The following is a 14,256-nucleotide window of genomic DNA, read 5'->3' on the forward strand; positions in this document are numbered from 1 at the left end:
TACCCCCTGTCACACTCCAGTGGTGACTCAGCCTGGAAGGAAGTAAACAGTGGAGAGAAAAAAAATAATATAATAATAATAATAATAATAATAATATAACTGCACATTGAGCAATATCCTTCTTTCAATTCATTCTATCTTTCTTCTTTGCTACCAGCCCTCCCTCCCTCCTGTTTCTTGTGAACACTTATGTGAGAAATAAAGCCATTGTTAAGGCCAAGAGCACGTTTCCCGTCCCTCCCAGCGCCAAAAGCCGTTAAATCACCCCCTTTCCTCTCGGAACAAGCAAGATTCTAGCCCCCCGTGTAAAGGCTGCCACTCCGTCCCCTTGTAGCCTACTTTATCAAAACACACACACGGACTGGCTCTTGCATATACACACACATCTATGCAGGGCCAGGGGCGGGCACAAGCAGGATATGGCAGCCGAGATAGAATCTTAAAACAGCCGACAGATGACCAATTACATTATCTTATCAACATCCATGACTTCAGCAATGGTGATGTGGGCTACAGACACAGGTATTGACAAGACATGAAAGCTGACTAAGAGGTTCTCGCTGTGTACGCAAGGATAAAGGCTTTTTATTTCTGCGTTGAAGCCGATCTTTAAGGCAGATCCTGTGATTGGGAATAACTGTTTGTTAGCATGAATGAAACGAAACTATTCGCCACCGCATAGTGGGATAGCCCGAGGAGAGCAGTCTCAAATGCCAAATGTAGGCTATCGCCTGATAAGATGCAGACTTCCAAACACGACATTGCACAGTCACACTTGGCCAGTCTCTCCTTCGTGTGTGGCTACTTGTCTTGCATGTTCTTACGGTAGGCTATAATACACCCAATCTATCTGTTTTGACATTGCCCTATGCATCTTCGTTTGTTTCGACACTCAGCATGTGCGTTTTAAATAGTGACACTTTATTAGAGCGGTTAATAATTCTCAAATGACCATGCCATCAAATCATCAATTCGGTGCCACCCGAATGTAAATATGAATGTTATGAAAACAAGCCCAACAAACACCCCCACCAGATGACAACAAAAACAATGGCTGACACTACAACGGGCATTCCAACGGTGGGCTTTCGCTGCAAAGCCCGTCATTAACGCCACCGCTCTATACAATCAGCGGATTTGCCAGCAATTAATAAGACGACACAGTTAGGCCGCCACGCAATAAACAAACAATAACACAGCGGCTTTTGTTCCAAGGGCGAGTGGTGTCTTTTGGGCTACAGTTATATAATAGACCGACAGCGCAATTACCGTTACACCCGAAAATGCCTAAAAGCGTGACTAGCTAGCATGCGGCTATTAGCTAGTAAAATGCCATTTTGAATGCAATTAATGATACAACATCAGTGTAGTGATATGAAAACGGCTCGTTGGCTGGCGGGATGGAAATAAGCGATGTCGTCTGATGTGCTTGTTGAGTCCATATTTTTCACATCATTCACAGCAAAATGGAGGCATTCCGTATGTTAGGCTACTAACCTTAAGAATCGGTTTAAATGTAGCCTATCAGAAGAAAGGCAAATCGAGAAAAAGAAATATTAGGCCTGTAGCTTCAAGGCTTGGCTGCGGCCTCCAACCAAATAGATAACTGTTAGCGTGCTAGCATCATCTCTGCCCAAGCCTTGTGATTGCAGCATCTAACTATGTCCACCCTGCCTCGCATCCCAAACTTGCAGATGTGCATTCTTCGTATGCTAACATAGGAGCTAGCTGTGTACCAGTGCTAGCTTGGGTGGGTTACTGTGAGCGGAAACAGGCCCCGATTCATTTACAGAAATATATTTACCTCCTGTTAGCATATTTGTACCATCCTTGTGGTTACACCCCATTCAAAGACTCTCCCCCCACCCAAAACAGTACGAGCCATGATGCATTACCTGTCGGGGAAACGGGCTAGGGGGATTCGCTGGGTGTCTCCCCTCTCTGGATCCTTGTAGCCTATGCTGGTTTCTCCCACCACCACCAGCTCAGATGGGAGGCAGGAGAGATTTTGGGAAGCCCCGTCACGGGCCGAGCGATGAGGAGGACAGCGACGTTGCCATTGCTGCCGACACTGCCGGCGAATTTGGTTGACCCTGGAAATGCGGCTAACAACGAGGAAGATGGGGAGAAGAGGAGACGGCGGCTGCCTCCGTCACTGACCTGCCACCGCCGCTATCGCTGGCATTGAGGAAATGTTGTGACGTCACGCCAGGCAGATTTCGGACCACGTCCCTCTCTTCCTGGCTTTGTCACTCGCCGGGCTTTTGTTGCTGGCTGCCCCAACCTTATTTGGCAGCGCAATGGCTTAAGCTATATCGCATTTTATGTCTGATTGAAAATAAAACCAATAAACTGATTGACTTTGGGTTATAAGTTAAGTTTTCTATTACATTCCGTGAGTTTTTTTTTTAGTCTGAGTAGCCTATCCTCTGTGTGAGATCCTATGGTGAGACTATTTTGGAATGGGGGTGTGCTTTGTTTCACAAAAGCATCTCTAATCCAACCTCTTAAACAAGTCGGAAAACAAAGAACTGAAATTACGACACGAAGAGAGCCTGGCTTGACATTTTCATGATTGCTAAGATTAAGATAAGATAGATAAGATAAGTAGCCTAATATCAAATGTTCATAATACTGTCAGGTTTCGCTGTGATTTTTTTTTTTTTACGAAAGCCTTTTTGATTGAGGACAGAATATGAAGGATGATTGAAATGTGTCTCCCCCTAGTGTTGTTTTGAGAGAATTAACAACATAAATAGATTTATGTGATGAACGCATGGCATTTTTACCACAAAACATATTTTATTTTCTAATTGGTCTCAGCTACCTACTGAATTGTTTCAAGTTTGATACCAACACATTGTCTAATCAAATATAGCAGACAATAGTCTAAACAGATAATCTAGGCTTATATTTAGGCATGTTGTCTGCCAAAACTGAGGGCAACAAAGAGAAGAAGTAATTGACTAAAAACAACACAAGCATCCTTGTAACGCTTTACACGTTTCCACATAGCTTCTTTGATAAGCTTAGAGTTCAGGTGTTTTAGGAAGTCATCTGGTGTCCTGTGGTGTGGTCATCCCTGCGATAGGCTACCTGCCTGGGTCGGGTTTCTGTTCCTCAGCAACAGGAGCAAACAGACACCCCGTGGGGAGAGAGAGAGAGAGAGAGAGATATGCAACTGTCCACTGTCCATCTCTGACATCTTGAACTACCCAGGTAAGAAGACATTAACTTTAAAGGTGTATTCGTGCATTGTCATTGTGCATATTTTTGTTTTCAAAATTGATACCCAAACGAGGATAGAAATCTGCAGTGAGTGTGATCATATTGCATAACATCCCTTTACAATGTCTTCATCTAGATATCAGACTCAACCTTAGCTGGCTGATAGCCCACCACCTCTGACTGAAACCTGACACTGAAAAACATCACTTTAAATTAACACGAAATATAACAACTCCCCTTTCATTTACTTTCAACGTTCTGGGTCCCCGTATTGCTAGGGGGCACCCAATTAGTCTAACTGACAAAAAGGGCCATGCTCCACAGTAATGTCGGAGTCCATTCTCTTTATTGTAAGTCAGTATGGCAAATGAGCTTGAAGCCTTTTATTTTGAGGTAAAATAACTGCACTGTGTTACTTTAAAGGTGTATTTCTCTGTATTTGTGTAATTGCTTTTGGTTGTCTGGGTGTTTGGATTTTAGCCTACAGGCATAATCCATAGCAACAAAGCAAACCTCACCAAGTCACGACCACCTACCTCAGCACACCATGGTCCGTGCTGTGCTTCATTCTATCATGTGTTATGTCAGAGTATAATATGAAATATCACTAGCATGCGCTAGATTGAAGCCCCCTTGGTGTGTTGTCGTGCCCAGTGGCCGTGTGACTTGATGGCTTTGCTGTTGCCCTCAGGATGTCTGGACCAGGACTGGCTATCCGTCTCCATGAGTTTAGCGAGAGGAAGCTGGACAGCAGTGAGTTACACCAGCTGTCCAAGAAAGCAGTGAGGTAAATGTGCTGCTAACTAAGTACAACAACTGGACATGCTAAATCTAACATTTACCACTAGACTACCCGCCTTTCTAGAACTGTCACTTGGTTCTATACAAATTCTGTGGTTCTTATTGCTGCACTAACATGGCCTTGTCACACTGTACTTTGATTGTTTAACCTTTTTGTAAGTGGCTTTGAATAAACGTGTGACTAAATGACTAAATGTGAATGGAATTCACACGGCTTTGTGAATTAAAAAAAAAAGAATAGATTCAAAATTGTGTGTGTGTGTGTGTGTGTGTGTGTGTGTGCCCCACATAGACAAGGGAGGGATGTTAGAGGCATGTATCCAGGACAACTAGGAAGAGTTCACACCCTACACTCACCCAGTCACAGGTAGTTTGCAGAGAAACTTGGCGTCTTAATGAATTATTATCCAATGTTTGGGGAAAGAATTCTTAACTCGCTAACTTTGCAAATAAATTCACACACATTGGTGAGTTTATATTTTGAAACGATAATCTGTGTTCCTATAGGGTGAGGTTTGCAACCCTAGAGTTCCCCTGCCGAGGGGGTGGTGAGCAAGATCAACACCTGCGGAACTTCGACCTGCTGGCCTGTCAGGCGGTGGCCTTGGCACCATCCAGCACTGCTGCCATGACATCCTATCAGGACCAGTTTGGCACATGGTCAGGTCTCTATGGTCAGTGTCAGTCTCACTACATTCATTTAGTCAACAGACACTGTAATCCAAAGTGACCCATATGGAACATTGTGTGTCAAATTCATATATGATCTTTTCCTATAAAGTAACAATATCAGCACACATACGTATGGGATCTTTTAAAAAAGAAACATAAAATGTATTTTTCATTTATGACCTACTTGGCATTTTAAGGGTCAGTGTGCCATTTCTTGTACGAAACCTTTATGCAAGCTCTTTAGCAGTCTTATCTAGAGACCTTTTCCATATATGGGACTAACCAGAGTTGACCATATGGGTTTCCATGCTTCATCTGAGAGTGTTTTACAATGTTTCCGTTTCTAAGAGCTGCTCCCAGACTCAGTACTCTGAGGTCCATCTGTATCTGTGCGATGAGACAAATATGTAACACAGCATCAGATGATCAGATCAGATTCTGCAATAGAGCTAGTGAAAACTAATAGCATGCCCACAAGTAAGGCTAGGCCAAAGCAGTTCTTACATGCTGCAGTTTTGTAATAGTGTGTAGAGTATGGTGTGTTGTAGTGAATTTATATATTGTCTAGCTTTTTCTTTTTTTTTAGTGAGTAACCTATTTTCTCAAAGCACACACATACGCACACACACACACACACACACACGCAGGTAGGGACACACACACACACACATACACACAGGTAGGGACACACTGTCAGTACAATACCAGCAGTGTCCTTATCCCACTGTGGCATATTTTGATCATTTTGTCTCCTCATAACTTCAGCTGATAGAGTATACAGTGCATTAGCTGTGCTCACACTGAAAATAGCATCTCCAGGCTATTTATACTCTCCTTGAGACCGTTGTCTCTACACTTTGAGAGTGAAGTAGGATGTGATATCCAGCAGGATCTTTGGGTACACTCTGATCCGCTCCAACTTAGATCCTGGGAGAAAAATAGAAGGCTGCCTGCAGCTGCATGTAGGTCACTTTCAGGCTGGTGAGGAACAATCGGTTCAGCTGAGGACTTCATCAGGTCTTGGGAGTAAAACATGCAGTTAGTTAGTCATAGTCATTTATTTGTCACAGGCGTGGTAGTACAAGTACATATCCAGTGAAATGGGGAGGATGCAACTACTCTCAACTATGCAAAGGAAAGATTGTGTAAACTTAATATAACTACTGGTTAGTTAAAGGAGAAATCCAAGCGAGTTTTCAGATCTCCATTTCTCCAGGTCACCGATTACTGTCGGTACGAAGAAAACGAAAACAATCGGTTTTACCTAGGTCGAGTTGCTACAGCTACAGCGCTACACTCTGGGGGCATGTCCGTGAGCTGTGTAGCGCTGTAGCTGCCTGGCTACATTAGCTGCTGGCTGTAGCAACTCGAGCTAGGTAAAAACGCTTTCATTTTTTTTTCGTACCGACAGTACTCCTCGAGAAGCGAAGATCAATGTGAAAACTCGCCGAATTTCTCCTTTAAGTTATTTAGTAGTAAACACTTCTGTCCAAAGTTACTTTAAAAAATATAAGAACACAACAGAAAAAACAATAAATAAAACAAAACAAAAAACAGTAACAAATAAGAAATAAGCTAGCATAATGCAACATAGCAAAATACATAAAACAATATTAACCATCATATTATAGGAAAAACGCCAATGATTACTTCAACAATAATAACAATAATCGTACCAAATTCCAAAGATTAAAACATCTACGCTAACAGAAATGTTAAAAAATAAATATATGCAATAAAAGTATAAACCTTTTGTTAATGTGCCCTGTTTCTTCCCCACAGCCCCTGATGAGACCAAGTATACGCTGCACTCCCACCCACAACCCTTGCAAGTCACTGAACAGAGAGTGACAACATCTCCATCCCAAACACAACGTCAGCTCGATTTAGTTTCCTGCTCGATTTGCCTGACTTGACTGGCATCTTTGATAACCTCTGGGCTACATGGATAAACACTGTTTTTTGTGACCTCATAGATGACTGAAGCATATCAACACTTCCAAAGCAAATACAGGAGTGAATGGGTGGCTTTCATCAGGTCATGTGATTGTGAAACCAGAAAACTAATCTCATGACTACAGTGTTACTAGCAACTTGACCTATGACCCCAGCAACATCGTCAAATGTCTCTTAGCTGGTCACCTAGACGGGTTGGATGACGCAATGTGTATTGATTAAATAAAACCATTATTTCATATTTTCACAGATGTTTGATAGACAGAAACTGCTTAAGAAGGCATTTAAGTATTACATTTTACTACAAAATTATGTAAAAGCATCCTCAGTATCCTCACAATCCTCCGATGATCTCTTCATCAAATCTTCAAAACATATCTGTATCTATTCATATCCATATGCACACATTGCACACCCTCATTCATTGGCACCCCTGGAAAAGCTCAGTAAAAAGAGGCATACAAAGTCACCTTTTCAAAACAGTTTAACGGCAATTTAACAGGATTAACTGAAACTGGAAAAGATACTCATTGCATTGTCTTAGTGTAGTGCATTATGTACAGATCAAATACCAGAACATCAAAATGGTTTGCAAGAACTGGGATGAAGCTGTTGTTTGTTTATAACTGGCTTTGTCCAGGAAATGGATTTTAAAGTAGTAGTAAAGGGTATTGTGTTATCAGATAAAAATAGAATGTGTCTTTATGATGTGTATCTCTTAGATGGAGGCACGTTACATCAAACACAGTCTTTGTAGTCATACAGAGTAGTGTTTATGTATGTGTGTGTGTGTGTGTGTGTGTGTGTGTGTGTGTGTGTGTGTGTGTGTGTGTGTGTGCTCAGAGTGTGACCTCTGCCTTAACCGTGTGTTTGTGTGTGTTCAGAGTGTGACCTCTGCCTTAACCCACCATGATTCACTGAACTAGAACGAGGCTTTTATTTGAGCAATTTTGTAGTTGCACAACAACATATAAGAGAGAGGGAGGTTACCTGCCCAGTTTCTGATAGATCAGGTAACAGCCTCACTGTGAATGTGTATGTAAACATATTTTGTCACTCTAAAAGCAAAAGAAAGAGAATAAGTAGATCATTTAAAAATGCTGATCAGGTATGTAAATGTATGTCTGTTTTAGAAAGCTTTATAAGTGGTGTGTGTCTGTTTTAGAAAGTTGTGTGTCTGTTTTAGAAAGCTTTATAAGGCGGTGTATGTCTGTTTTAGAAAGCTTTATAAGTGGTGTGGGTCTGTTTTAGAAAGCTGTGTGTCTGTTTTAGAAAGCTTTATAAGTAGTGTGTGTGTCTGTAAGACCACTGGTCCGGTCACCTGATTGTTTGGAAATCTAGGAAGGTCTCTGTAGCTGATTCCCAATTTCTACTGTTGCATAGCAACCTCCCCCTGCCACCAATTCCTCCCGTACTCCTCTGCTGTAGAATGAGATGCATCTACAATAGACCTCTGAAGTTTGCCTACAAAAAAGCTGCCATCGTTGAGATCCGGTATCTTGCGATTTTCCCTTATGGAATTATTACATATATATGCAGACGTTTTGCTCAACACACTTTTGTCCTCTGCCTGTGGCTCCTGTGATCTTCAGTTGGCAAACTTAGATTTTTGCTACCCCAGAGCTAACTTTCTTTGCCATAGGTAGTTAGCTTCAATTAACACCCGGATCTCCTTATATGGGCAAAGACGGCAGCTTTGGTTATTTTTTTGTAGGCAAACTTCAGAGGTATATTGAGAACAATGAGATACAGCTAAAATTACATACACAGATACAATGACAATACAGCTACATCTAAAACTATTTTGCATTATCTACCTATTTCCATTTCATTTAAGGCCAAACCACACAATCCACTCTACCAGTACTGTATAAGACAGGGGAAATGTATGTTGCATCCTACAGAGGGGAAATGTATGTTTTATGTCATGACGTACAGTTAAACTTGTGTGACAACAAAGCTGAGTCTCCCTGAGTAAGTGAGGTGAGGGTGTCACTCTAAAAAGTGATGTGTTAAAATGACACATTGCTGTGTGTGCTCAGGGACAACACATTCTGTGTCAATTTCAACACAGCAATTATGTGTAGATAGCTGAATTGTGTGGCTGGCTGGGTGAAAGGATTTTTTTTGTTAGATAGCTGAAATTTGTCTTTAACCTTTCACCCAGCCACACAATTGCTGTTTTGAAATTGACACAAAATGTGTTGTCCCTGAGCACACACAGCAATGTGTCATTTTAATACATCACTTCTATGGCAGGTGAATAGCTCCTCAAAGTCTCTCCAAACACTGAATCTTTATATTCACCACTCAGATCAAACAGTTGAATTGGCAAACATGTACTCCGAGAGAGCCAGGGGGTTAATATATGGGTCTCACATGCAAATAGACGCCATGCATTCAACAATAGACCACAATGTAACCAAGGCTTCATTGCAAAAGAATATTATGTGGCTAATCTGTCATCCAACATTCTGCTAACAATCTGCCATCCACAAAGAAGGAAATGAGCGGCTGTGTGTTTATCCTCCAATCCTTTGGTCACTTGTGTCATTGTCCATCTCAAAGTTGAACAAGAGTCGGTAAGCCAGGGGTTATGTCTGTCAGCCTCTCCTTCTATAAAGGCTAGAGCATGCCAGCACCATCACAACAGGCACAAAAAGACTCCTTTCAGAGTCCAGGAAGGTCCTGCTTTGGCTACAAGTAAGTCTACTGATTGAGAAAAACAATTAATTTTCTCCATTTGATGCATACCGAATCTAGTTATAACTGTCATTGTTAATATGATGTTGTTTGATTATATTCATAGAGTTTATAAATTCAGATTGTATCAAATGTATAATATAGTACTACAGAAACATAGATGGCCACTGGTATTACTGGTATTTGTAGACACATAACATGTCAATGATTTTGATGAAAGTCTTGATTTGAATGCTTCCTTCTTTACATCACCTTATAACTCTTTGTGTGACCATAACTTCGGGCACAAAGGCCCATCATAAAGTTGTCATTCGATCAACATGAGAGTTTTGTTCCATTGTTCGTTTAAAAAGGGTCACCTCTGGGCTTGTTATTATCTTCAACGATGATTACGCAATCTTCGCTTCACCACTTGTTGAACTAATCCCTTGAGTCGCTCAAGTTTCCTCATGTGTTCTTTTTCTTTCTTTTTAAATGGCACTGTGGACAATGTACGGCTGTTGGATGTTTACCCCACGGCTAAGGAAAAACGTGACAGAGGGGCCGAAAGGTCTTATATGCTAACATGAGTCGAGTTAATCATAATCACAGCAACCTTTTGTCACCCTCAACTCTTCAGGGACCCTAATTATGTGTACCCAACAGAGCTGGAAATTACAGTCGGGAGTTTAACACGACACCAACCATTCCCACCCACCTTGCTTCTCGAACTGTACATAAAAGCTAGTTCGCCTGCCTCAGACCTTTAGACACGACACAACAACCTCTTCTCGACAACTCTCTGCAGATTGACAGGCAAGGTGTTTAAGTGACGCTCCACTTGCGTACCTGCCATGAAGGCGCTGGCGCTGGGTGAGATGCTGGGGCTGCTGGCGGTGGCGCTGGTCGCTGGTCCGGCTGAAGGACTGGTGCTGACCAAGTGCGAAATGAAGGTGGAACTGGAGGCCATGCTGCCCGATATGGACGATGAAGACGACGGCATGAAGGGGCCCTTCAAGATGGAGGACATTCTGGCTAAGAGTGAGTGTTTCCTGTTGTACTAAAGACACGTTTTTAATTGTTTAATGAATAATGTTTATGTTTTAATTGAAAATAGAGACTATTGGTGGTTTATAACAGTAAAGGGTGACTAATGATCCTTAATTTCCCTCACTTAATGTAGTGAATATTGAGTGAATTTTTGTATCTAGTGGTATTCACCTCTGACCGACACCATTGTGAACCCAAATGTAAACAGTCAGAGAGGGTCAGAGAGCGAGAGAACCCTGTCAAGAAGAGGCTGAGAAAACCCTGACCATTCTTTTGCTCCTCTAACATTCTCCTGCCTACACTCTCCTCCTCTTCCTCCACCTCCTCCTCCTCCACCTCCTACTCCTCCTCTCCTCCTCCTCCACTTCTCCTCCCCCCAGTCATCTGTAATGTACGATTGGACTAAGACATGATAGCGCATTAAGCCCTACTCTCACAGAATAGAATGAAAAACCCTGTTGAGGAGAGGCTAAGAAAACCCTGACCATTCTTTTGCCCCTCCTCATCCTTTCTCTCTCTCTCTCTCTCTCTCTCTCTCTCTCTCTCTCTCTCCCACAGTCATCTGTAAAATTGAGTTCACCACCCAGTTCAACACGAGCCAGGTGACCGTAATGGACCCCCCCAAGCCCCTCTTCCCCGGCCGCAAGCCCTGGCCCCCGAGGAGACCCAGCGTCGGCGACGAGGGCTCCGGCTCCGCAGGCCAGGGCGAGGGTGAGCCGGTTCCCAAGCCCGAGAACCCTGAGGCTCCCGCGGACAAGCCAGAGAGACCGGTGCGTCGTCCTTGGGGCAGGCCCTTCGGGCGTCCCTGGTCGCCTCCCCGACGGGGCAAGCGGGCAGTGATGCCCAGGTTCCGCCCCATGGTGGGGCGGCCGTGGGGGCGACCCCAGCAGGAGGACAGCCAGGAGGAGCCCGAGGAGGTGGAGGAGGAGGTGGAGGAGGACTCCTCGACCTGGACGCTCTACGGCATTTTTCAGCTGGCTGACCGAGTGGTGTGTGAGTCTGAGGACACGCCCTCATTGAACATCTGCCAGATGCCCTGCAGCGGTGAGTCTGGGCTGGACAAAGGGGGTGGGTGGGGGTTGAAGTGCTGTGCCCCAGTAAATAAGTTACGGTTTGTAACTAGCTCCTGTTGCCTCTTTTATTAGGACTATGCCCCAGTAGTGTCACCCCTGAGCGGGGGTCCTTGTAATGCTGTTCTGTCAGAGGCAAGGGCAGGATAGGATGTACTTTATCCATTACTAATGGGCGAGTGGATGCCTTAATTGTTACATAATAGTAATTGTTGATTTTTTTCCCCCTATAGATTTGATTGATGATGATATCAGTGATGACATCGACTGTGTGAAGGAATTGAAGAGAACCCACGAGAAAATGTGAGGAATCTGATATCATTACTACAACTACTACTACTATAATAATAATAATAATAATAATAATAATAATACGGACTTCACATCAGTAGCCTATCTTTCACAGATCATTGTTTAGAACATTTTGTGCAGACCGCTAAAGTGTTCCCCTTCTTCTCTTTCAGGAAATTGGACCCAGAGCAGAAATTCATGGCCCTCGCCATGAGGGCCAAAATGTAAGTAGAGACAACCATTTGTGCCAGGAGACAATTAAAGGACTCGCATATCGCAATCTCTTATATCAATTGTTGAAAAGGGTATTTTTGCCCCGATTTCTGTTGATTGTGTGTGTGTGTGTGTGTGTGTGTGTGTGTGTGTGTGACAGTGACAGTGACAGTGTCCCAATCTCAGTGGCTCCTTGTTAATTTAACAGTCTTCGTTCAACCATAACTGATGCTTCCATTATTGAGGCCTTCAACACAATTGAGTCAATGAAAGCACATGACAATGACATTGTTTTTCTATAAAAAAAAAATGCTATTACAAAAGATTGATTGATTGATTGATTGTTTGATTGAACCCTGGACAATGGTGTAAATTATCTGAACAACCAAAAAAATAAAATCCTGGAGTTTGATCTCAAATTAATTTGAATACAATACAATAAACTTAAGTAGGCCTGCTATAAGATCACAAAACCAATCTTCCCCTGAGTCTAATAGAGACATGTGTTGTTGCAGGATGGCTATGATGTTCCCCATGGAATGCCGTTCTGTTGTTGCCGCTGACTACTTCGCCGAGTGCCAAACGGACTGATGAGACGCAGGGCGATCTCTTGTCCTTTCCTTGTGATATCCTGCTCACAAATACAATGTCCGTTACACAGTCTGTTCTGGTGTCTGTACCTGGACCATGTGTAATGTGGCTTCCATCAGCTTCTGTCATTCTAAAATAAAAAACTGTTTGAACAACTGAAAGAATTAGCTTGTCATTGCCCATGAATCTTTTGCATTTTATATGAAAAGTATAACAAAATAATGTGAAACCTTGTTTTTTTTTTCCTTTCATGGGGCTCAACATTTCTGGTGATGCCCCTGTTATTGCCATTGCAGGCACAAGGTTTTGGATATTGCAACAATTAGATGTCAACTTGTATGATTTTTTTTCTTCAAATTTGGCTGATCTTCCTTCTCTATGCCTGACCCTGTCGCCACACATCACAAAGACAATGTTACCTTCAGGGCGATGAGATCCCTGCAGTGTGGACTATGAAAGAATGCAAGGGGCGGAGTGCAATCGGGATGGTCGGGAGTTTTTAACGCGGTCGTGAGTCGTACATGAGAAATACATATAGAAAATCTTCGTGACGTACACTTCAAAGTTCTTAGAAATCCAACCAATATGTATACCACTCGCTCACTGTCTTCATGGTTACCCTGCACACTCATCTGTCCCATGCTGATTTTTGTGAAGGCTAGCCTTCATTTTTTATCTTAATTCATTTTTGTCTTATTCAGGCGTTACAGAACTTTCATGGTCACCAATAAAAAAAAAAATTACAATTTAATTCGTTTGTTTGTTCTTAAATTAACGCAGGCCTAGGCTAGAATGGAGCAAAGCCTCTTGGGAATGGGGAATGTGTTTCTGGTTTATCCAATGAACCGATTGCAGGTCAAGTCTATTTACAGAAATGTAGGGGGATAAATGAGCGGCCTATAAATGAGCGGCCCCTCGTCTAATGGCATGACCCTACAAGCGATCAAGTTCGAGGAAAAGTCTTACTGTCTATGGGAAAACTACAGGATTTTTGACAGTCGACGGATTTGCGTGGTTGCTTGCTATTTTACACATGGATGGAAGGCAGAGAGAAAGGTTAGCGGAGCTGAAGCATTGATGTTATTGCTAGGCAGAAACTTGCACAAGCTAGTCTTATGTTGATAAGCTATATATATAGCCTAGCCTATGACTAATTACAGTAATGGGCCACTCAGGCTGATAAATGGTTTGTGGAACTCGTTGGAACTGTCATATGTAAGCCTTTATAGGCCTACTTTAATCTACCTACAAAGTGCCTGGTTTTTCAATTATTTAATTACCTGTGTTATTAGCAGGGTTCTTAAGTTTTGAGCTCAGCTTGGAGTGAGATTTTTTTTGGGGGGGGGGGGGGGGGCACTCACTCACTAAAATGTTTACTTGTGTGCTAAATCGTGTGCTCATTCAATGAAGGTAGAATTGAATTGAAGTAAGTGCACTATTTACTAAGATGAGTGCACCATGTACTAAAATAACTGTGTAAAACTTGCACATATAGCAAAAGGTGTGCACACATGTACGGATTATCAGCCAGTGAGCCCCTAGATGTGAAAAGGGCCCACTTCAAAAGGTTGGTAACTCAGCTTAGTTAGGGTGGTCTGGGGGCATGCTTCCCCAGAAGACATTTTTTAAAAATAACCCCTTAAATATAAACTTCTGGTGAGTTTTGTGGAAAGAAGCATTAACCCTTTGAGACCTTTTTCAG

The 14,256-nt window shown here is 42.6% G+C and overlaps 2 protein-coding genes across 4 annotated transcripts; both read left to right on the top strand.

Moving 5' to 3' along the window:
* The first annotated feature begins 31 nt into the window (after positions 1-31).
* On the top strand, positions 32-7,467 carry LOC121718644. Of its 2 annotated transcripts, XM_042103734.1 has the most exons (6): positions 455-825; positions 3,092-3,219; positions 3,920-4,015; positions 4,322-4,396; positions 4,537-4,703; positions 6,484-7,467. In XM_042103734.1, exons 3-6 carry the CDS (start codon positions 3,921-3,923, stop codon positions 6,615-6,617), a joined length of 471 nt encoding a protein of 156 aa, XP_041959668.1. In that variant the 5' UTR covers positions 455-825; positions 3,092-3,219; position 3,920; the 3' UTR covers positions 6,618-7,467. The 2 variants fall into 2 exon arrangements, with proteins under 2 accessions (XP_041959666.1, XP_041959668.1); XM_042103732.1 differs by lacking the exon at positions 3,092-3,219 and having other exon boundaries at positions 32-522.
* A 1,533-nt stretch (positions 7,468-9,000) lies between these two features.
* On the top strand, positions 9,001-12,709 carry LOC121718634. Of its 2 annotated transcripts, XM_042103720.1 has the most exons (6): positions 9,001-9,360; positions 10,148-10,380; positions 10,948-11,433; positions 11,693-11,762; positions 11,924-11,974; positions 12,479-12,709. In XM_042103720.1, the coding sequence occupies exons 2-6, from the start codon at positions 10,194-10,196 to the stop codon at positions 12,552-12,554; spliced, it is 870 nt and encodes a 289-aa protein (XP_041959654.1). In that variant the 5' UTR covers positions 9,001-9,360; positions 10,148-10,193; the 3' UTR covers positions 12,555-12,709. The 2 variants fall into 2 exon arrangements, with proteins under 2 accessions (XP_041959654.1, XP_041959653.1); XM_042103719.1 differs by lacking the exon at positions 9,001-9,360 and having other exon boundaries at positions 9,811-10,380.
* Positions 12,710-14,256: the final 1,547 nt, after the last annotated feature.

Source organism: Alosa sapidissima, chromosome 9 (genome assembly GCF_018492685.1).
Source record: "Alosa sapidissima isolate fAloSap1 chromosome 9, fAloSap1.pri, whole genome shotgun sequence".
Lineage (NCBI taxonomy): Eukaryota > Metazoa > Chordata > Actinopteri > Clupeiformes > Clupeidae > Alosa > Alosa sapidissima.